The sequence below is a fragment of the Rhincodon typus genome, chromosome 27, assembly GCF_021869965.1.
Source record: "Rhincodon typus isolate 14 chromosome 27, sRhiTyp1.1, whole genome shotgun sequence".
NCBI classification, from domain to species: Eukaryota; Metazoa; Chordata; class Chondrichthyes; order Orectolobiformes; family Rhincodontidae; genus Rhincodon; species Rhincodon typus.
The window spans coordinates 30,357,760-30,381,709 of NC_063358.1; the positions used below are offsets into that span (position 1 = coordinate 30,357,760).

The following is a 23,950-nucleotide window of genomic DNA, read 5'->3' on the forward strand; positions in this document are numbered from 1 at the left end:
GACACTTCCGCCATCTGCAATCCGACCCCACCACCAAAGACATCTTTCCCTCCCCACCTTTATCTGCTTTCCGGAGGGACAACTCTCTCCGTGACTCCCTTGTCCGCTCCACACTCCCCTCCAGCTCCACCACACCCGGCACTTTTCCCTGCAACCGCAGGAAGTGCTACACCTGCCCCCATACCTCCTCCCTCACCCCCATCCCAGGCCCCAAGAAGACTTTCCACATCAAGCAGATGTTCACCTGCACATCTGCCAATGTGGTATACTGCATCCGCTGTACCCGGTGTGGCTTCCTCTACATCGGGGAAACCAAGCGGAGACTCGGGGACCGCTTTGCAGAACACCTACGCTCGGTTCGCAACAAACAACTGCACCTCCCAGTCGCGAACCATTTCAACTCCCCCTCCCATTCCTCAGACGACATGTCCATCCTGGGCCTCCTGCAGTGCCACAACGATGCCACCCGAAGGTTGCAGGAACAGCAACTCATATTCCGCTTGGGAACCCTGCAGCCCAATGGTATCAATGTGGATTTCACAAGTTTCAAAATCTCCCCTCCCCCCACCGCATCCCAAAACCAGTCCAGCTCGTCCCTGCCTCCCTAACCTGTTCTTCCTCCCACCTATCCCCTCCTCCCACCTCAAGCCGCACCTCCATCTCCTACCGACCAACCTCATCCCGCCCCCTTGACCTGTCCGTCCTCCCTGGACTGACCTATCCCCTTCCTAACTCCCTACCTACACTCACCTTTCCTGGCCCCATCCCCGCCTCTTCGACCTGTTTGTTTCCTCTCCACCTATCCTCTCCTCTATCCCTCTTCTATCCGCCTCCCACTCTCTCCCTATTTATTTCAAAACCCCCTTCCCCTCCCCCTTTTCTGATGAAGGGTCTAGGCCCGAAACGTCAGCCTCTCTGCTCCTATGATGCTGCTTGGCCTGCTGTGTTCATCCAGCCCTGCACCTTGTTGTCTCGGATTCTCCAGCATCTGCAGTTCCTACTATCTCTGATTCGAAGATAAAACCTCTTCTTTACTTTATGATTCTCATTTGAAACCTACTTCAACATTTCTGTTCGAAAAAAATGTTATAATATACTCCATTTAAAAATAGAACATTCATTGTACATCTGTGTATGCACTTTGCTGTGATAAAATGGTGATGTATTAGCCCCTACTCCCTCATGATGTAGGTTCTATAATCAATAGTTTCCACCAAGAATCACGATTTATTTCTGAAAAAGAACATCTTCCCTTATGTAAAACAAGTGTAGTCTATGTCCATCACTGCAGTTGGATAATTGCTGCTTAACACCATATTGTGGAGAGTGGAAATTAACTTCATTAATGTGTAATTAATGAATAGCTTTTACATTTAATATCGTTGAAATGTGAAACCTTTATAACTGGAATGCACAAGCTCTTCAGTTAAAAGTGAACCTGGTCCATTTAAAAAAAAGCTAGAATTACATGTATGTACATCATAAACTGGATAGAATTTTAATAGTCAACCAAACTTTATTTTGCTGGCTGAGTGAATGGGAGAAGAGGAAAAGGGAGAATATAGGTGACTAAGTTTGAATGGACATCAGTTTTATACACTCTGTTCATGTTCTCCCACTGCTGGTTGGCAGGGTTATCATAAGGCTATCACTTACAAAGTGACACCATCTGCAAAGTCCGACAGAACTGTTGAATTAGTGACATGCGTGCAGTCATCATGATTTTCCTTACTTCGAAATTTGCTTTGGTTTTCTGTGCTCTATTCAGGATCTTGCACTCGATAGTACATCATTACTTCATTTACTCTTATATTTACTTACTTACAGATCAGTGCCTCTCTGCTGCCCCTTGTTGCTGTCCAACCTTCAGGAATGAAAGGCTTATCATAATTGTAGAGCAGAAATGATTCGAGTGTCCACAGGTAACCATCACTGAAACTATTTATTAGTCTGCATATTGCAATCAACGGTAATCACTAACGTATATTTTCATTGATCTCCCTGAGTTGTTGTTCTTTTGGTCAAGAGTCGATTTTTCCTACCCAATTCCCTCTCTTGCACGTACAAGAAACAAATAGTATGTAGTGAATCACATCCAACTTTTAACGCTCTTCATAAAAGAAGAACAATAATTTTTAAAAAACAACTTCACAGTTTCCTAGTCAAATGTGTAAGGAATACTTTCTGTCTGCAGTTTGTTAGTTGAGAAGAATTTAAAGGACAAGTTAATCATTTCAATTCAATATTTATTACAGCAATTAACTTTTTGGTGGTTGGATAAGTATTACAGTCCAATCACTGACTGCTTGTCCACCCATCTGTCTTTGCTTCTCTACAGCTAGGCTAACTGCTTTAGTCATTTATGGACACTGGCATATTGCTGTCCTGCAATTTTTTACATGCATTAAGAAATAAACATTCCATGTGGACTCTTTAATGTTAGGAGATGAGCAATTGTTTAACCTTGCATCAAAGAAAACTCTGGAAAACAATTACCTTAGAAGAAAGGATCTTGGCTATTGTCCACCTAGACAATAATTTGCATTTTGAGAATACAACTTGGAAATGTTCGAACATTCCCCAATGTTCCCAAGATATACCTAATGCAACAACAGGGACATTGGAGGAAAACCTTATGTGTGTGCATTGAAGAGTAGAGTGTCGCAGGGGTGAATTTTCCTGGCCTTTTGGGAACAGGCTTGAATACAAGACCTCAGAAGAGATAAGCAATCAGCTTTAGAAGCTTGCTCCACTATTGAATAAAGATCATGGCTGATCTGGTTATGGTTTCAACTTCACTTTCCTGTCTGCAATGATAACACTTGATTCTCCTGTCTATCAAAATTCTATCTAAGTCAGTCTTTAATAAATTCAATGACCCAGGCATCACTGCATTCCACACACCACCAATCCTCTGAGAGATAATAAATATATCCTTCATCTCCAATTTATTCTTAAAACAAACTCAAGCTCTGTCATCCCCGCATCAAGTCTCCTCAGGCTTTACATATTTCAATAAGATCATCTCTCATTCTTCTAAACTCCACTTGTTTTAGGCCCAACCTGTTCAATAAGTTAATTCCTTCATCCCAGGCATGAATTAAATGAGATGTAAAGGGATTGGTAATATGGTCAGTGAAGGTGCCAGATGTGAGTTACTATGGCAGGAGTGCCCGATTAACGACTACTGAGTGCCTCCACTGGCATTTTGCCCATGTCTGGAGGTCCACACCTGAATATACACACCACTAGGTAAACGTTGGATGGCTTCCCTTTGGGTTCTAAGGTGAATGCCATTCTTGGCAAGCAATGAATGGCAGATGGAGGGAATCACTTGTGATAATGGATATCCCTGTAATGATAGCACCATCAGTTCACTGTGACCTCCCCATCCCACTCCACCTCTCTGATCCCTGGGGCCTGTTGGCAGACTCTTTTATTGAATAAAACTCTCTTGGGCAGGGCCAGTCTCTGCAGTTGTACTCTAATGGTTTCTAAATTAGATATCGGTGACAGAATGCTGGCCTGGGGTTGGGTTTCAGCTCCAGGAAAACAAAAACATTCAGCCCACAAACTGACAGATGTGTACATCTCATGTTTTTCAACAGAGTACCAGTGTCAAAATGGACACCTTCTGATTACTTCAAAGAATACATAATTGACTTTGCTTCTAGCTTTAAAATAAGGTAAAATTATTTATTTCAAAATGTCAAATTACATGTGTGGAAGCTGCAATTGTTGACTCAATGCCCACTTCACAACTTTTCATCCAGGATTTTTATTTTTCCATGAAAGCATGGGAATGTATCCCATTTCTTGAATCACCAGCAGATAAGATGCAAGTTTAACCACTGAAAGGAAAGGGATACGATTGATGCTCAGGAATGTGCATCAATAAACTTCACCAATCTCTTCTCTGGAAATGGAATAGGGACTTGGCAAACTTCAAATAACTTTTTTTTGTTGACCAGTTCCACAGCGTGTACCATCTGGTCTCACTGGAGTTTAAAAAGTCCATCTGTTAGCTTCGGCTTGAATGTATTTCTGGCAGCAGAACATCTTCGTGGTAAACACAGTCTGAGACTTCATAGCCCGTGAATTCTGTGGAGTGGTTTCGTGCTTTTGAAATAAATGTTTACCGTGCCATCCCATGTCTCTGCTAACACTTCAAACATTCTTTCAGAAGGTTATCGCCATTGATTCCATTCGTAAAGCTGTGTAGTAGCTGTTCCATCCAGAGCACAATCCATCCTATTTTCCTTCCTGGTACGTGGCAAGCTCGCTTACCTCATTTAGGCAACAGTTGCATTACTAGAATTGGCCTCAGCATGCCTGGGACAGATACAGCAAAATTATGCTCTTTTCTGTTGTATGTAGATGCACGTCAGGTCAATGCTGGATTGGGCTCAAGTGCAATGTATCAATTGCCAAACAGCAAGTTGCTACTCTGGCCCTAAAATTAATAGGAAAGCAGCAATTAAAGCCGCAAAAGCTGCAAGGTCCTGAACCTTTAAAGCCTTGCCAATCCTCATGGCAGAGTTTCATGAAAAAAAACACAAGCTACAGCTCCTGTTTGATAGCTGACAGTTAGGGAGGCTTACATTCAGGCTGATAATTGGAAGATGGGCACCATTTCAGTGGGTTGTAGATGTGGCAGCCAATGAGACAGGAGCTCTTCATTGTGATGAAAAGCAGTGGTGGCTATGGTTGAGTAGTTTCAGTGTTTGAGGCCAGCACCATTAGACAAGGAGTGCATGGTTTTGATCTAGAGGGAATGATTGTATCCTGGGCGTCATGCTACAAGAAGGACATGAATGCATTGGAGAGAGTGAAAAAGAGTACAGATCAGAATGGTTCCAGGGATGTGATATTTCAGTTATGAAGAAAGATTGAACGGGTTGTGATTGCTTTCCTTGGAGAGGAGAAGGCTAAGAGGAGATATAATACAAGTTTCCTAAATCATGAAGGGTCTGTACTGAGCAGATAGTGAGAAACTGTTCCCATTTGTAAATGACTTGAGAACCAGAAGGCATAGCTTTCAAGTCTTTTGCAAAAGGAGCAAACGTAAGGTTTCGCACATAGTGCGCGTGGTGAGAATGTAAACATGGTGGAGGCAGGTCCAACGGAGGCACTGAAGGTGACGTTATTTCTATTTAAATAATTATCCATTGTATAAGGTTACAGGGGAACAGACAAAACATTAGCATGGAGTTAAAATTCTCAGAGGGTCAATGCAGACACAATGGACTGAATTGCCTCCTGCACCATAACAATTCAGGAATTCCGGTGCAAGGGTGGCAATAAATAAATCTTAAACATTTATTTGTTTCACTTCAATCTCATAGGCTTAGCACACTTGCAAGCCTGCACCTACAAATGCCAGTTGCAATACTGATAGGTATTTAATCAGCACAAGTACATCATCCATTCATATCCCAAGGCACCCAATGACCCACATAGGACAATGTAACGCATTACAATGAACAGCAGCAAGAAAAAATATAAAGAAGAGAAACATTTCTTTATGTTTTAACATCCAAGGAGGACAATATGTTGGCCATCATGGAAAAAAAGGTGTCACTGAAGTTGTAGTTACTGGTAGCACTCTCTCAACTGACTCTCATACCCAATGGAAAACCATGCCTCTGCCAACTATCTTTTCCCTTGCATTCTCAATGCCAGTTCACCAACTTTCCAACATGAGCAGCGCACAGCATTCATCATAAGATTGAATAACTTTTAAAGAATCAATTAAGGAATTTATTATTAAAATCATACTACAATTAACTTCATTTAATCCCCTATAAAAATGAGTATTTGTATTCATAATCCCTCTTCAGTGACTTGATAAACACTTACAGTTGTCAATCAAAGTGCGAATAGACAGGCACCCCAATGTGATAATGACAGATCACGAAATCAGTTCCACAGCACTAATCATGTCAATATAAAGTGAGAAAGCAAGTTTTAAACACTACAGAGACAGTAGGAACTGCAGACGCTGGAGAATCCGAGACATTTTTCTGATGAAGGGTCTAGGCCCGAAACGTCAGCCTTCCTGCTCCTGTGATGCTGCTTGGCCTGCTGTGTTCATCCAGCTCTGCACCTTGTTGTCTCTTTAAACACTACAGATTATTTTTTCATATATTTAAAGAGCAGAAATGTACATGCCTCAAAAGCATTACAGCTCTCTTAATAGCTACCTTTCATAGCTCTCTTGACAGTTTACTTGGCCATTTTCTTGATAGTTCCCTTTGACAGCTCCCTTAACAGCTACAACAAGCTTGAAAGTTCTATTGAGTTTATTTATCTTTGACACACTTTCGTGTCTACTTTCACCTATCCCAAACTCTCGAAAGAACACCACTAAGAACACCTACCTGGTCTAAAGGGTATAAGGTGTGTTTGGACTTCCGACTGAGAGTTGTAATATATATCTGTTGTTGCCTCCATGAACTACAGACTTGCACATTAGAACTCGTCTCTGTTAATCCAGGAGAAAATGGTGGTTAATGAGTTCATGGACAAGACATTGATATTTGTGCCTTTGATGTCATACTCATTATTGAGGCCTATGTGTATTTTTCCAGACTAGTGCAGTGAGGTGAGAACCACATGACGAAACATCAGACAGAGGTATATGTGAGCCAGGGCAGTATGAAACGGTAGTGCAATTGTAACATAAACCCCACAGATTAGAATACATCTTGAATGTTGTAGGCAGTATCCTTAAGGAGGATATAGTGGCACACTGAGATCCTAAGGTGTAGAGCTGGATGAACACAGCAGGCCAAGCAGCATCAGAGGAGCAGGAAAGCTGATGTTTCGGGTCAAGACCCTTCTTCAGAAAATCAGTGGCACATTGTAAGTTTACTAGAAAGGTAACTGGGGCCAAATTTTCATTATTGAGCTGGGGATCGTGAGTTGGGCATACAACATGCAACATTGCAATCATGTCTCCAGCCAGGCAATGCTCACCCACATCATTCCCATCATGGGGTGGTGGAGACTATCTGAGGACACTGCCTCTTAAAACATGTGGGTGAAAGCCAAGGGCAGCCAAGTTAGAAGGCATACCTCTGTCAGCATAGTAAGAATGAAGATTAATTAATTAATTAATTTGATTAATTAAGAAATATTGTAAATATAAAAAAAAAGCTTGAATAGCTCAGTCGGTAGAGCATCAGACTTTTAATTGGAGGGTCCAGGGTTCAAGTCCCTGTTTGGGTGTGTCCTTTAGTGCGCTTTTGGGCAGCACGGTCGCTCAGTGGTTAGCACTGCTTCCTCACAGCGCTAGGGATCCAGGTTCAATTCCAACCTCGGGCGACTGTCTGTGTGGATTTTGTACATTCTCCCCATGTCTGCATGGGTTTCCTCCGGTTTCCTCCCACAGTCCATAGATGTGCAGGCTAGGTGGATTAGCCATGCTAAATTGTCCATAGTGTTCAGGGATGTGTAACTTAGGTGGGTTATATATATCTGGGTGGGATGCTCCAAGGGTCGGTGTGGGCTTGCTGGGCCAAAGGGCCTGTTTCCACACTGTAGGGAATCTGTGATAATGTGGGAAAACAATAGTACTGGGGAGTACGTAAGAAACTTCAACCACAAGGAAAAGACACAGGGAGAATGTGAAAACTACACTCAGACAAATGCCTGAGGGTGGAATGGAACCGGGTGCCTGGCGGTGTGAGGCAGCAGCTGCACTAACTAGTAAGGGTTAAAATCAAGTTGAGGAATTTGAGAGTTTCATCTGCTTCAGGTTGGGGCTAACAACACATTGAAGTCACTAAAAGGGGGAGATTTTCAGTAAAATATTTGGAGTAAATCACCTTATCAACACAGATGTCACGTCAAATGGAATATTTCTACTGTTTAGCAAACTGTCTGCGAATAAGGCTGAAATGAAACATAAAGTGGAACATGACAAGGTAATTGTTTTGACAAAGTCATTGGATTTACAGTTTACAAAATCTGGACATTATTGCATTCATTAACAAGACCTAACTTATCTGATCAAAATATTAAGCGAGTATTATTGGCATCTGGAGATAAGAGTTTAAAAGTGGATAAAAAGTCGATTTAGGTTAAAACAGTCTCAGCAATTTGCCTATCCATTAATTGACAGATTAAAAGTCTACTAAGAATAAAGGCATAGGATGCAATGGGTACATTAAACATTTGGAGAAGATCGCCATACATGTGATACTTGTCACAAAAATAAATATTGGTATATCTCACTATAGTCCATGTTGAGCCTCCCATTAGCTCAAGAGTTTAACCAAGTTGTGTCTTGAAGCATGACTAAAGAGAAAAGAATAATTGTGTACAAGGCGGTAGATAAATGGAAAGAGTGTTGGCAGGGAGTATAGGCTAGATTCCTAACTAGAAATTGGACAGGGGAAAATTTGCCAATGATGAACTTAGGCAAATACTTGCCAATAGAAACGTTGTGGGAATGAACGCACCAGTGGAGTTGTTCCTTCGGAAATGGAGTGTGTGAAAGTAATTACACAGATCAATCTGACACCTTATAAAGACCAGCCAAGTTATAAGTTAACATCTGCCCTGGCATGGACAGTCCATGTGAAGAACTCACTGCAAATGGTTGGGGGCTAGAGTCTATATCAATTTGTTTTTGGGAGGAAGCCAAAAATTCCTCTGGCAATGATGATCGTACCCTGCCTTGGGAAGGGAATAAAATTAACACTGCATTTTCTGATGAGTCTAATGCCCTGAATGCAGAGAAAAGGGCATTCATTAATGATGAAATTTCAGAGCAAATTCAGGGAGCCTTAAAACATCAGAAATATATTTTAATCCAGGCACATGGTACATTATAAAGAAAGAAGGGCAAAGAGAGTGGAAAGGTATTGATAAGGTATTAGATCATGATGGAATTACGGTGATATTACAGCATGGCAAGCAAATTGTTCCAGTGCACGTCTCAAGGTTAATTCACACCGATTACACACTTCGGGAATCTTAACAAGTCATAAAATCTGATGAGGTACCATGCATTTCACACTTCAATCATAAATGATAAATGAAGCACTGGTGGAATTTGGATAAACTGATGCGGAAACACAAGGTAAGGTTATTTCCAACAATAGAAAGAAAGATGATTTTACACCCTGGGAAGTGACAGACCATTTAAGTAGTCTGATTGGACAATTAAACTGATTGTGTGCTCAGACTAGATCTGATGCTTGATATGACGTATTCGAACTAACTATCATGATGAAACATACTACTGTTGACAAAATCTTGAGAAGAAGTAAAGTTTTAAAGAAACTAAAGTTTGGAAACGCACCTCAAGTTTACAGTTTTGCATGACCCAGTAGAAATGAAGCTAGTTATTGTTTTTAGCGACACTGCATATGCCAATTTTCTGGATGGTTATTTGAGTACAACGGGTTTATCATACTTTTGGTGAGAAAGAATACTAAATGTAGTCTATTGGCCTGTGAAGCCAAGGAAATAAAATAAGGCAGCTGATAATACGTCAGCTGCTGAAACAGTGATGTTAGCAGACCCTATAGACACAGGGTTTATCCAGTCTAATGAAATTCTATGAATCGATTCCACCCTCAGGTGACTGAGTCTGTGGGGTTTGCACATTTTCCTTGTGTCTGCATGGGTTTCCTCCAGGTGTTCCAGTTTCCTTCCATAGTCCAAAGATGTGCTGGTTATGTGGATTGGCCCTGTGTTGTCCAGTGATGTGCAGGCTAGGTGGATCAGTCATGAAAAATGCAAGGTTACAGGGATAGGATAAGAGGATGGGTCTGGCTGGGATGCTCTTCGAAGGTTGGGGCTTTAATGAGATGCAAATACACTTAAATAAGTAGTCACTGCTCATTGGCAGAATTTTGAAGTTGCCATTTAAGGCTTGAGTGGATAATTGTAAAAGGTTTACTCCACATTGAGATGATAACATTTTCTCCATATTTTTGCACCTTTCTTGCCATGGCTCACATCACATCAGAGAGGGAAGAAGTAAAAGAGCCATACTGAACTCAAAACATTGGCTCTGTCTCTCTCTCCATGGATACTGCCAGATGTGCTGAGTTTTATTTTTAGCAATTTTATATATTTTTTAATTTCAGATTTCCAGCATGTGCAGTATTTTGCTTATATCTAAGGGGCAACTTCTGTTCTTAATCCTGGCTGAATTATGGAGCTGCCTTGAATTAGTCAGAAGGTTGCATGTTTCATTTCCCAGGACAGCAGCGTTCTTACAAATCATCCTGATAAGTGCAAAACAAAAAATTGGACAAAATATGTTTTTTTTTATCAGCAGTGAAAAGTTATTTCACTACTTCTTTATATCTCCAGTTTTATTTTGTATTTTCATGATCACAATGTCACAAATATTAATTGTCTTTCTTAGTCCAAAGCTGACATAAAATTCCAGCAGGCAAGAAAAGGCATAGGTCTAAAGTTGCAACATTAGGCTATATCATAGGTAAACTCTGCAGATCTCTGGAAATGGAAATGACTCTCACAAGCATGCATTTCACCCCAGGATGAGATAGCATGGGAGAAATCAAGGTGTTTGTGTGCATATGGGGCATTAAGGATCTAACAACCTGTTAAGCAGCTCATTCATAGAACCCCTATAGTGCAGAAGCAGGCCATTCACACTGACCCTCTGAACAGCATCCCACACACATCCACCTCCTGTCCCTGTAACCCTGCATTTCCCATAGCTAACCCACTTAGGCTGCACATCCCTGAACACTACGGGCAATTTAGCATGGCCAATCCACCGAACCTGCACATCTTTGGACTGTGGGAGGAAACCCATACAGATTGTACAAATTCCACACAGACAGTCGCCTGAGGCTGGAATCGAACCCAGGTCCCTGGCACTGTGAGACAGCAGTGTTAACCACTGAGCGACCATGCCACCCACTGGGTCAAACTCTTAAAGTACAAAGTGGGCGTTTAACCTGCCAGGTACAACGCTTATTTACTTCCATAAAATGTTGTTGAAGCAATGGGCCAGAAGTGTTAGGAGATCTATTGAAACTGCAACAGCATGTGGTAATGACATTTTTTCAAAGCTACAAAAATTGGCCTTTCAGTCAACACATTCCATCAGAGGGTGCTTGTTGTTTTACTCTAACTCACCGCTTTAGCCTGTTGATTTTTCTGTTTTCAAAGGGCTGGGCAGTTAGGTAAGTTCAAATCATCACACATACCTTGCCTGCCTTTCACAAGTGTTTATCCATAAAATTGGCATTTCACACTGTGTGTTAAAACTCTTAGAACAGTGCAAATGGGGTTTTCTTGAACTTGGGACAAATTTCAAGTGAAATTGTTAAGTTCAAATTTCCTGCTGTGTGACTTACGCCCAACCACTGTTGAAAAAATTGGTTTATCCTGAAATAAAGGGTGGACTTCTATATCCAGGTCCTGTTGACGATTTACAAGGCAGACCAGGCTGTATGAAAATTCAGCTCTTAAATTCTCATCCCTGACTTTAAATCCATTTGTGGCCTTCCACTTTCCCTACTTCTTTTCTCTGGATCAACAACTCACTCTTCTAACTGAATTCTAATCTCCTCTGACTCTGGTCGATACTCATCCTTCTCTTGTTTACTCCCATCTTTTTAGGAAAGATTTTGGTTTCAACTTCCTGACTATTCCCTTGCGTAGATTCATGCCTAGTGTTCTTTGATCTTGTCTGCATTTTATAAACACTTTACTATTGTTACATTCATGTGTTTTGATGAACATTGCTTGTGTTGATAGTTTCAGAACCCAGCATCATTAACAATCCTCTCCTGGCTCAACTCAGCATGCTTTACAATGGGTAAATGTTTTTCTTCCCTGTTAGAACACTGGAAGAACATCCACTACTAACTAAGTTCCATATTTCTATTCCCACATTAGTCAACTGCATGACAGCTTTTGAGTGAGCTTGTGAATTTAAACTTGAAAGTAGTTGTAGTCAACTTTGCCACAGAATTAGCACTTCTTAAAAAATCTTCTGTTTTAACAGATATATCGGTCTATTTTAAAGGCCGGTTGCTGTTTGCTCTATAATAGCATTAGCAGTTGTCATATAACATAATTAAATTGAACAATTGATTCCTAATATCACCAACAGCTATTTTATATGTTGCCTGTTAATCAAGGTGCAACTGCAGGCTGACTTGTGCTTTGGGTACAAGGATATTAAAAGTTTCGTCCAAGATCTTTGATGACAAGGAATTCAAACCATTACTATGAAGTTGTCTCTTTATGTCTCCCAAACTCACAATTATAAAATCTCTTATGCAGAGCATCAATGTACATCATACATTTTTTACCCCATACCACTCAAAGTGTGACCATGTCTTTTACTCATCATGCACTTGCTTCATTTGGAAAACCGTTAAGAACTGTGCCTTATTTATGGCTTTCAATTCTTTTGAGAATGGGGATAGTTTCTCTGTAGCCACTCTATCTGGAACCCTCATTATGTTGAAACTTCTAACAAACGAACCCTCAGCCTTTTTCTCTCAAAGGAAAGCAATCTCAATTTCACCAATCTTTCTTCTGAAGTTTCTCATCAGTGGAATCATTTTTGGGAACAACTTCTGCAACATTTCCAAAGCATTCACATCTTTCCCAAAGTGCTGCACTCAGAACTTTATACAATACTCGAGCTGAGGTCTAACCAGTGTCCATCAGAAGTTCAGCATCACCTTTTTTGTTTTTGTTTTAAAATAACTCTGCCTGTCTTCCCACCTGTAATGATTTATGAACACACAGAGCCAGGTCACTCTACTTGTGCACACACTTTAAAATAGTACCATTTATTACATACTGTGTCTCCATGTTCATTGGATGAAAACATGTCGCTTCTTATTTCTCCACATTGAATTTCATCTGCCTCCTATCTGGATACTTCGCCAACTCATCAATGTCTTTTTGACGTTCTGCACTTTCCTCTTCATAATTTACATTTTGTCCAAAGTTTGTGTCATCTGCAAACTTTGAAACTGTACCATGCACAAAAAGATCTAGATAATTTATATATTTCAGGAAACACAAGTGTCCCAATACAGACTTCTGGGGAACTTCATAACAAAGCCATCCTTCAGCCTGGAAAATACCCATTGACCATTACTCCATGTTCCCTATCAATCAGTCAACTTTGTACCCATGTTACCACTGTCCCTTTTATTCCATGACCTGTAATTGTTGCAAATGCACAAATGAACAAATGAAAAACTACAGCACAGGAACAGGCCTTTCAGCCCTCCAAGCGTGTACCAACCATCGTGCCCTAATTAATCTAAAAACAAACCTCCCATTTTTCGATCCGTATCCCTCTATTACCTCCCTATTCATGTACCCATCTAGGTGCCTCTTAAATATCTTCAATGTGCCCGCTTCCACCATCTCTTCTGGCAGTGCATTCCAGGCTGCTACCACTTTCTGTGTGAAAAATTTCCCTCGCACATCTTGTGCGTGGTTTTCTGCCAAATGTCTTTCAGAAGTTCATGTACATCGCATTGACTGCCTTGCCCTTATCAACCCTCTCTGTTCCCTCTTCAAAAAAAACTGCTACTGACCACTTGGAAGTATGTATGTGATGGTGATACAGCTTCATACACATTCTGGTCTTCCCTCGTGCTCTTGAAAATCACCCTTGGCCAATGATGAGAAAACATTTTCCAATACTATTTCGGTTCCTACTCATGTACAATTTGCATTGTTTAAGTACATTTTCTCAAGGCAATTGAAAGTGTTTTTTTATTAATGATTTCATTTTTATTTTTAAGTAATGGTCCTGCAAACGTCTCCAGCAGATTTTTTATAACCTGGAACATCTATAAACTTATAGACTATACATATCTTTAAATATACGGAAGTGACAGTGGTGCCAACCACTAAAAGTGATATACTCTGTGGTATTTTTGAACTTTTTAAAATCAAATGTGACTCAAATTGTTGTGGATCAATCATTCACAAAACCAATGTATAATCATTCACATGTTACTTTTCTGCTTCTTGTTGCATTCTTTGTACTGTGAGTGAAATGAAAGGAGTCTGTACCTAAAACAATCTTCAAAAAGAGTTTTAAAAATATCACTCAGATATTTCAAATGATAAATGCATGCACAAATTAAACCTGCTGATCTAAGTGCTTCTTACCTGAAATCCACACCTGTTCTTTTACCCCATTCAGGAACTCCTGGGTCAGGACACATATTATAACCCTGTGCTGTGCCTGCTTGAGTTACTACAAAGAAAATAGACAAATTTATGTGAAATCTACACAAACACCAATTTTATGAGTAATCTACCTTCCAATTCTTCTATTGATTAATGAATAGGATATTACAATATACAAATCCTGTCAGCAATAAAATAGCTTGTAGGACTAACATTAATTGGCAAATCAAATAATGACTCATTTCTTGTTTAATCTTGATGCATTTATTTTATTATTGATTCTCTCATTAGTTTATCTGTTCTCACCTGCTACATAAATCTCTCACATGCAAGTAATATGTGTGTAAATATGTAATTCATTAACCACAATTTAATGTTAAGTTTGCCCTTGGATGATCAGAACAGTTTCTTTATGGGTACTCAAACTTTTTGGTCGTGTTATTGATTCAAAGTAATTTAATTTCGCACAGTATCGTAATATTCCATCATGCACAATTTTGACAGCATCATTAATCCATTTAAAGTAGATGTGCTGACAGCAAGGTTAAAATACATTTACAATTGCATTTTTGACACTCTCACTTGTACACCACTAGAGATAATTAAATTACTTGATTTCAACGACTGTGAAGATGTCATGAAAGTAAGGAAGCCAGAGACAAAAGTGAAATACTGTGCACACCAGTCTGCAAAAAGTAATCAACCATAAACATGAACATTCCTTCACTTTCCACAGGTGCTGCATGACCTAATGAATCTTTCCAGCACTTTGTTTTTAATTTGAGATGCCATATAAGAATTACAAGATGGACAAAAAATTATTTTATTCATTTGAAAAATACTAATTAAATGGAATTAAAAGTGAACAATTTAAGAACTGACTTCACAATCAGTTTTTAGCACTCCTTTCATTTGTACAGCTGGTTGGCTTCATGTTTAACATGTGCATGTCAACAACTGCACATTGTTTAGGATGTATTAACCAGAAAACAACTGGACTATTTTTAAAACCACAATACTCTCTGGTAAGGTGGCTTGTATATATGAATTATAATGTTCATACAGTGGTGTCATAGCTTGGCCTGCACCTGACAAGTTTTGAACATCTAACAGAAACAGAGATGATTACTCTGTAGGTGTTCAATTCATGCAATGTTTTGCAGGTTAATAAAAATGGGATAGTCATGCAATTGAGCTTGACCAGACAGTGAGTGGTGCTGGGCTTTCACATGTATGTAGTCAAGTGCAAAATATGAGCTTTAAATAAAAACAATGCTACCAGCAGAAAGGCATAAGGCACAGATAATTAGAGTGTTAATAATTACTTTTAAAAAAAACTGAACTCTGTCCTTCAAAATTGTAGCTTCCAGCATTCAGTTTTCGCAAACATAGCTGCAAACTAGTTTTCAGAAAATAGCTTCAGCAGTGAAAGATTTAGACAATGTTAACTTAAGTACAGTATTTACAAATCTGGAATCATGTAAGTGCAGGGAGATAATAAAGTCCCATCGGCTGGGCAAAAAGTAGACCAACTTAACTTAAAAGGGAAAAAATAATGAACAAAAGATCATAAGATGCATCCCCACCACAGTAGAAAAAGACACAATCCAAATGATATTTTAGCAATCTATGAGAATAACTGTTGCTGACATATTTACACTGGAACCTGACAAATCATACAAACACATGTTGACTTGTAGACAGATAAATGGCAAAGGGCATGAAAATGAGTTTTGACATATGTTGATTTAAAATTCCCATACAGCTCAAGCTCATGCATATTTACAAAGGGCAACATTATCAGTAGATGATCATGATTTTTGTGGCTCAACTTTCGAACATTGTTACCACTGATACATGAATTTGTTAGAGAATAAGTGGGCAAGATCTGCAAGTGAAACATGATCAAAAATCCAGCTTCGACAAATAAGTAATATTTTCAGTACAAATTTTATCAAATGTTGGGGTTAGGGCCCGAAAAATACTTTTTTCATGCTTGGAAAATTGGGGCATACATAGCAGAGGTAATGAGAGAAGGTTGTTCTGATTTTCTCCTATCACAAATGTCAAACTACTAAACAGCTGATGGGGTCACCGGCCAGGACTCTCCTGACCTTCAAAAGAAATTAAATGTCGTAGGTGTTGGTGTGTTCGCCGAGCTGGGAGGTTTGATTGAAGGCGTTTCGTTCCCTTACCAGGTGATATCCTCAGTGCTGTGGAGCCTCCTGTGAAGTGTCATTGTCTTGTGTCGGTTCGAAATTATAATGTCTGGTTTTTGCTGCATCCAGTAGGTGCTGGTTCCGGCTGTGCATTGTAATAGTTGGCATATCGGGTCTAATTCAATGTGTTTGTTGATGGAGTCCGTGGATAAATGCCAACATTCCAAGAATTCCTTGGTTATCTTCTGTTTGGCTTGTCCAATGATAGTAGTGTTGTCCCAGTGTGGTTTTTCTTGTCTGTGTGTATTGAAACCAAGGACATCTGGTCATGTTGTTTAGTTGCTAGCTGGTGTTCATGGATGCGGGTTGCTATTTGTTTGCCTGTTTGTCCGACATAGTGTTTTGTGTAGTCTCCGCATGGTATCTTGTAAAGTACATTCGTCCTGTCCATGGTGTCTATTGGGTCTTTAATCCTGGTCAGTTGGTGTCTTAGTGTGGCTGCAGGCTTGTGTGCTGTCATGATTCCTAGTGGTCTGGGTAGTCTGATTGTCAGTTCTGAGGTTTTTTTTTATATATGGTGTGGTGGTTATTGTTTCGGGTTTTGATGTGTCCTGGTTGTGTTGTCTGTGGGCTAGGCATCTGTGGGTGAAGCTGCGGGGTATCCATTCCTGGTAAAGACCTTGTAGAGGTTTTCTTCTTCTTCCTTCTGCAGATCGGGTGTGCTGCAGTGTGTAGCGGCCCTTTTGTACAGGGTCCTAACGCAGCTCCTCTTGTGTGAGTTGGGGTGGTTGCTGTGATAGTTTAAGACCTGGTCATTATGTGTGGATTTCCTGTATACTTTTGTTTCTTTCTACCATCATGTTCATGAATGGGAGTTTGTTGTTGTTTTCCTCCTCACTTGTTAATTTGCTCCCTGTGAGTATGTCTTGACATGTCTTTGACTGAAACCTAGCCAAAGAAATCATATCCAACCTACTAGACAAACACAATAGACGACAAAATGAGGAACAGATCAACAAACACTGCATACTCAAACTACTGGTCTTACGCTTAGCAACCCACTTTATATTCAATGGCAAGATGTATAAGCAGATCAATGGGACTCCCATGGGCTCACCCATCTCTGGACTGATAGCTGAGGCAGTCATGCAAAGACTGGAGCAAACAGCTCTCCCACGGATCTAACCCAAATTCTGGATCAGATACATGGACAACACTTTTGTAGTTATACAAAGAACAGAAATTGAGAACACCCACCGACTCATCAACAACAGACTCACAGGGATCAAATTTACCAGAGAAGAGGAAAATAACAACAAACTCCCATTCCTGAATGTGATGGTGGAAAGAAAAGAGAACGGTGACATCACTACAAAATCATACAGGAAATCCACACATAATGATCAGGTCTTAAACTATCACAGCAACTATCCCAACTCACACAAAAGGAGCTGCGTTAGGACCCTGTACAAAAGAGCCACTACACACTGCAGCACACCCGATCTGCAGAAGGAAGAAGAAGAAAACCTCTACAAGGTCTTTACCAGGAATGGATACCCGCGCAAATTCTTCCACAGATGCCTAGCCCACAGACAACACAACCAGGACACACCAAAACCCCCGAAACAATAACCACCATATCATATATAAAAAAACACCTCAGAACTGACAGCCAGACTACCTAGACCACTAGGAATCATGACAGCACACAAACCGGCAGCCACACTAAGACACCAACTGACCAGGATTAAAGACCCAATAGACACCATGGACAGGACGAATGTACTTTACAAGATACCATGCAGAGACTACACAAAACACTGTGGGACAGACAGGCAAACAAGTACCAACCTGCATCCATGAACACCAGCTAGCAACTAAACGGCACAACCAGATGTCCTTGGTTTCAATACACACAGACAAGAAAAACCATACTTTCAACTGGGACAACGTTACTGTCATAGGACAAGCCAAACACAGGACAGCCAGGGAATTCTTGGATGCTTGGCGTTCAATCGCGGATTCCATCAACAAACACATTGAATTAGACCCGACATGCCAACCATCACAACCCACAGCCAGAACCAGGAGTAACCGGAAGCAGCAAAAACCGGACAATATAAATTCGAATCAGCACAAGACAACAGCGCAGCACAAGACAACAGCGCTTCACAGGAGCCTCCACAGCACTGAGGATACCACTGAGTAAGGGAACAAAACGTCTTCAATCAAACCTCCCAGCTCGGCAAACACACCAACATCTAAACCAGCACCCGAGTTACAAATCTTCACTCAAACACAGAATTAAACATCATCAAACCACATGAGAATACTGTGACCAAGGCAACTAGCTTCTGACTCGACATTTCTGCCTCGGTTTAAAGGGCCCTGTTATAACTAATCTTTACTTCAGTGGAGCCAATAGTAGGATGGATATTGTCCTGCGGGCCCCTGATCACACCCATCGCAGTTAGCCAGTCAGCATGCTGAATATGGTTCATGATTTCTCGGGAAGGATATGGGCCATATATGTTGGAGAAGCAAGCCTGATTTCACAGAAAATGCCAGGCACTATGAAATGCCTACCCCTGTAATGATTCCAATAGGATCAGGAGTGTTGGATGCAGGCTTACTATCTGCAATCAAACACCTGCATTAGCAAAAATATTCAGTTCTGAGAATAGGGGTGGGAATCCTGAAATCAGAACCTATCTTGCATTTTTTCAATGGTACAAGAGTCCTCTCAATTCTGCAAAAAATCCAGGCCTTCAGAACAGAATCTAGCACGGGTTTATACCAAGTGACAGACTATACTTGTGACTATTAGTATGAAAAACAATTGAGTAAAATAAATTCTAGTCCTGGAGAACTTCCAGTGACACAGCTGGAAATACCAGTGACACTGGACAATTCAAATTTGGAGTATTACATGAAAAGAAAAGTAAAAGAGAAATACAGAGAAGTAAAATGAGTGAAAACCTCAGCGATATGGAATGGGGAAGGGAGAAGGAAAAATAAGAGAGGGAAATCCATGCATTGCTCTGGTAAAATGATGACCAGACAGGCTAAGAAAATAGATAGGTTGCATTTACATTTCAAGTTTTCACTGAAGGATGAGGTAGTATGGCCCAAATACCTTTTCTCATCCAGATTTAGTTTGAGACTTCATTGGCAAGGACAGCCAATAAATTGCAATGACTCTTTGTCTGTCTTACCAATGAGAGTTACATGATGTAGGGGAAGTACTGAACTACTTATTACTTGCGAGCTGCAGTGTCTACTGGTGGTACATGGAACCAGCATCCATTGTTTGACAGTTCAGCAAAAGTTATTAGCCCTTTTGTTGATCAACTGATTAAAATTGTTACGTTTAGGAAAAATACAATGATAGATTTTGGGTCATTTGATAAATCGCTGATTGTTTCAAAGTTTAAATTAAAGAGAGAGGATGCATGAAAAATGGGATTAGGAAATTGGCATTTCTCAGTTTAATGAAGATAAATGTGAAGGATATTAATCTCGATCTAGCTTCCAGGATGTGACCTTGAATAAATCCTGAAATGGTATTTGGTGGTAGAAGAATGCTGCTGTGATTCCTGTTCCATTGAATATGTTTTAAGGTCCTTGTTGGTTTACAGAGGTTGAGTAAGATGATGTCATTTACTTCACGATAGCAAATAAGTACGCGTTACATTAGTTAGTTGGGCTTGGCTACTAAGACTATTTGGTTATGTCTGGAGGTTGGTCTGCACTCCTTAAAATCCAAAAATGTTTTGCCTTATCCCTTCCATAGACTTTATGACATCATCAAATGGTGTAGAGCTTAATGCAGTCTCCAGCATTAATCCTTTTAGAACTGTTTTCTTATGCGATCAGAACAATGCACAGTTTTTTGTGCTGTAACTGCAGTACTTTCTTTATTCAGGTCATTGATTGGATGCTGGTTCACACCGACATGATGAATTTCTAGTCCAAGTATCTTGTCCAAGAGGGCAAGCGGAGTCCAGATCACTCTTTACAGTGAATGGGGAAGGAACTGAGGGTGTATCCTGAAACTTTCAGCATTTCGAGTTGAAAATAAAAGTCTCACAAAAAGATTGGGGGGAGCATAGACATAGTAGAAAATCAACAATAGAAAGTTTATTTGAGAGAAGGAAACACCAAGATGTAGCGTAGAATCTTCCCCTCCCAAGAAGACCTTCCCATCCTGTGCCAAATTGAGGCCCTTGAGTTGTCAACTAATAACAAGTTATTGGGCCTCTTCATGCCATCTTCGCATACTAACTTCATTCCTGGGAGGTGAGAGCACTGTTTCCAAATAAGAAATGAAATGGACTGCCTGCTGGGTTGGGTAAGAGCTTTGATGTGCCACAATTTGGAAATGACTGAGGGCATTAATGAGGAGCTGGGACTGACCTTGAAAGATAGTGGCCTTGCTTCTCAACCCTATGACACACTTCTTCCCATGAGGTTCACCCCTCAATCCACCCTGAGAAGTTACTGACGATCCCCCTTGTCCTTGGTTTCTACTATACCACAGTTTCTGAAGTAGCATTGTGGCTTACAATAGCTGCCAGCATCAGACTGGCAAGAGTTTTGGGTGGGGTGGGGTGGAGTTGGGGATGATGGAACATCTCTGTCTGAGGAAATTATCCAGAAGGCGGCCAACTAGGTGACCACTGCAGTGCCAGGATCCAGTGGGCTTTCCTGATCACATTGGTGTTGGTGGACAGTAATCTCTCACACATTTTTGTACCTGCCATTACACTTTTAATAAAAAGCAGAAGATTTGTCCCTGAGATTCACTTGTTGAATTTGGAAAACAGAGTAACTTACAAACTGAAGGCTTCTGATTATCTTTGCTGGGAAGCAGTTTTACTCCTCGGGACTTCAGCTCAATCAACTTTTTAACTGGAAAAAAAAGAACATTTGCATGAGATATTCACAAGTAAAATTGTACTTCATAATAATGACTTCTATTTACATGGTGACTACAATGTGAAACAATATCCCAAAACCTTTTACAGGAGTGTTATTAAATCAAATTAGACATGAGTTACTTCAGGTCAAGGAAGCAGAGAAGCATAACACCGCCATTGAAGTGATAGGTTATAAGAAGTATCTTAAAGGGAAAAATGAGGGAGAAAGGTGAAGAGGTGTAAGATGGAAATTCCAGAGCTAAGATCCTCACCAGCCAAAAGCACACAGAGATACTCACCAAAATTGAGACATGAACAATAGTCGTTTCAATGATCTCAAGTTTGTGATGCGCAGAGATTGGGAGACCAGGCAGGAATGCACAGGGATAGTCAAGTCTATATGTAACAAAGACTTGAAAGAGGCCTTTACTAGAAATGACTTGGACAAAGTGAGATAGGACAATGTTCTAGAAATGGAAATAGACTGTCTCAGTGATGGTGAAGCTACATGGTCAGAAGCTCATCTCAAATCTTCAAATATGAAACAAGGTTGCAAACAGTCTGGTTAATCTCAGACAGTTTCTAAGAAGAGTGAAGTTGTGGGTGGTTTCATCTTTTCAGGACCAAACTAAAGGAAGCTTCTGCTGATCCAGTCCTGGATGTTGAATAAGATGTCTATTAATTTAACAACAGCGGAAGAGTCAAGAGTGGTGGTGGTAAAGGGGAGCTGGGTGTTGTCAGTGTAGATGCGAAAACTAACAAAATACTTCTGGATGATATTATTAAAATTTATAGCCATGAGCAACGCCATCATTTTTGAAGTGGGCAGACATTAGAGTGCAATAGTAAGAATGTCTTCACAATCCAGATTGATAAACATTCTTTAAAATTAACATAGCAAGAGTTCAGTACATTTATATTGTTCTGAACCCAAAGTGCAAAGTTTATTTTTAAATGGATAACCTATTTACTACATGCTGATTCAAAATTCTTTAATTTGAATGAAATGAGGTATTTTATTTCTGCTGATGCCATCTGTCATTAGTCATCATGTAATCCAATACAATCAAGAAAGAGAATGTGCCATCATTTAATTAATCACATTCGGTCAAGTATCGATGATTTTTTAAAAAAACAACAAAAGGTTGCTGGAACCGGTTAGTAACATTTCTGGGTGTAAACCTATTAGTGCAAAATGCCTAATCATTGTAAAACCACAGATCTAGATAGTAGCTTCAGTTCATGCATTAGGTGATGTGGCTTAGCTGAAGATGACGTTAACTCTGAGATCTGACTTCGGCTGTACTAATATTGCATACACAAAATCCAATTAATCCAAAAGGCTTATGCAGAACTGTACGCAGAAATTTACAAATAAAAGGCTTAAATCCCTTGTCATGCTGATCACTTAAAGGAGTTATTGCATTTTCAGGATCTGACAATGATGAAAAAGCTTTAGCAAAATAATTTTGTTATGTAGCTGGCAAAGGAAGGGACTATTGAGTAGGTAGAATCAGCAACATTCTCATTAAACTATGCACATTCTTGGAATATACTATTAATCTATTTTATAATATACATATATATATTACATTATATTATTTTTACAGTATCTTTGAACTGGGCATTGGAAAATAGTGTGGGTTGGGTTTCACTGGTTTGCAAGCGATCAATATGCCTCATTGTTAAGTTGAGCTTACAGACGCAAGACATTTTTAAAAATTAAATAATTTAAGCTGGTAAATAATATGTTTCATTTCTATATATAAATAGTCATTTGTGACAAATCCATTTTCAGTGGTAACAAGCATACCAAGTTGACATACTCTTATATCGAAGACTATTATTGATGCAAAGAATTAAAGGAAAATTCTGCAACAAGGTTCAAATTCATTGGCAGATTTTATATTTACAGACACGCAAGCGAGTGAGTGGAAAGTATTTTTATCATTCACTAGGTGCTTGCATCACTGACAAGGCCAGTATTTACTGTCCATTCCTACGCTTTCTTCAGAAGATGTTTGCAAGCCCCATCTTCTTGAACCATTGCAGTCTATATCACCTAGACGCAGCCAGAGTCCTGTTAGAAACAAAGTTTCAGAATTTTGACCCAATGAGGAGTATTTTCCAAGCTGACCAATTGAAAATTCACATTTGGCAATTTGCATCCAGATTGCCAATTGCAACCTCTGCTGAAACTCTTGGTAACTTGTTTTTCTCTCCATTAGACTTAATTTTCTCTCAATCCTTTTGGCACTATCTCACATCATTAGCTTGCAACTTTCCACTTCAACAGTGCAGTGAAGTGGTAACCAGCCAAACTATTAACTAATGATAAAACTTGAGCTATTTTCTGACCATTATGCAATAAAACATAAGCCATTCGAAAATAATCACATATGTCTTCACCATTAAAAATATGATTTATAGATACACATTTACTTCACAACAGTGTTTTATTGAAAAATAAATTGCATTGAAATCTTATAAGTTCTGAATATTTTCACGTTGCACAACGTTAGAAAAAGGTGTGAGAGTGTTATAGAGTAGACCAAATCTCCCCAAAATAAATGAAGAAGATAGCCTAGACCCTAAATTTTTCCTTATTTAAAGGCAAGTGCCACGCATTAATTTACAAATGCAATTCAATTGGTCAAACTACTCATCTTTAAGCAGAACACACTTGATTTATATGCTATAGTT

At 39.8% G+C, this 23,950-nt stretch overlaps 1 protein-coding gene and 1 non-coding gene across 2 annotated transcripts in view; one reads left to right on the forward strand and one right to left on the reverse strand.

Annotated features, from left to right (window-relative positions):
- The window catches only part of csmd2 (CUB and Sushi multiple domains 2), a 613,472-nt gene that overhangs the window by 551,988 nt on the left and 37,534 nt on the right, over positions 1-23,950 (reverse strand). Inside the window, exons 2-3 of the mRNA XM_048612954.1 lie at positions 21,165-21,239; positions 14,149-14,236 (exon numbers count right to left, since the gene is read on the reverse strand). Coding sequence (XP_048468911.1) covers positions 14,149-14,236; positions 21,165-21,239 — 163 coding nt within the window. The remainder of the gene's footprint in view (positions 1-14,148; positions 14,237-21,164; positions 21,240-23,950) is intronic.
- On the forward strand, positions 7,158-7,230 carry trnak-uuu. Its single transcript has one exon. It is a non-coding gene; the product is annotated as a tRNA-Lys (tRNA).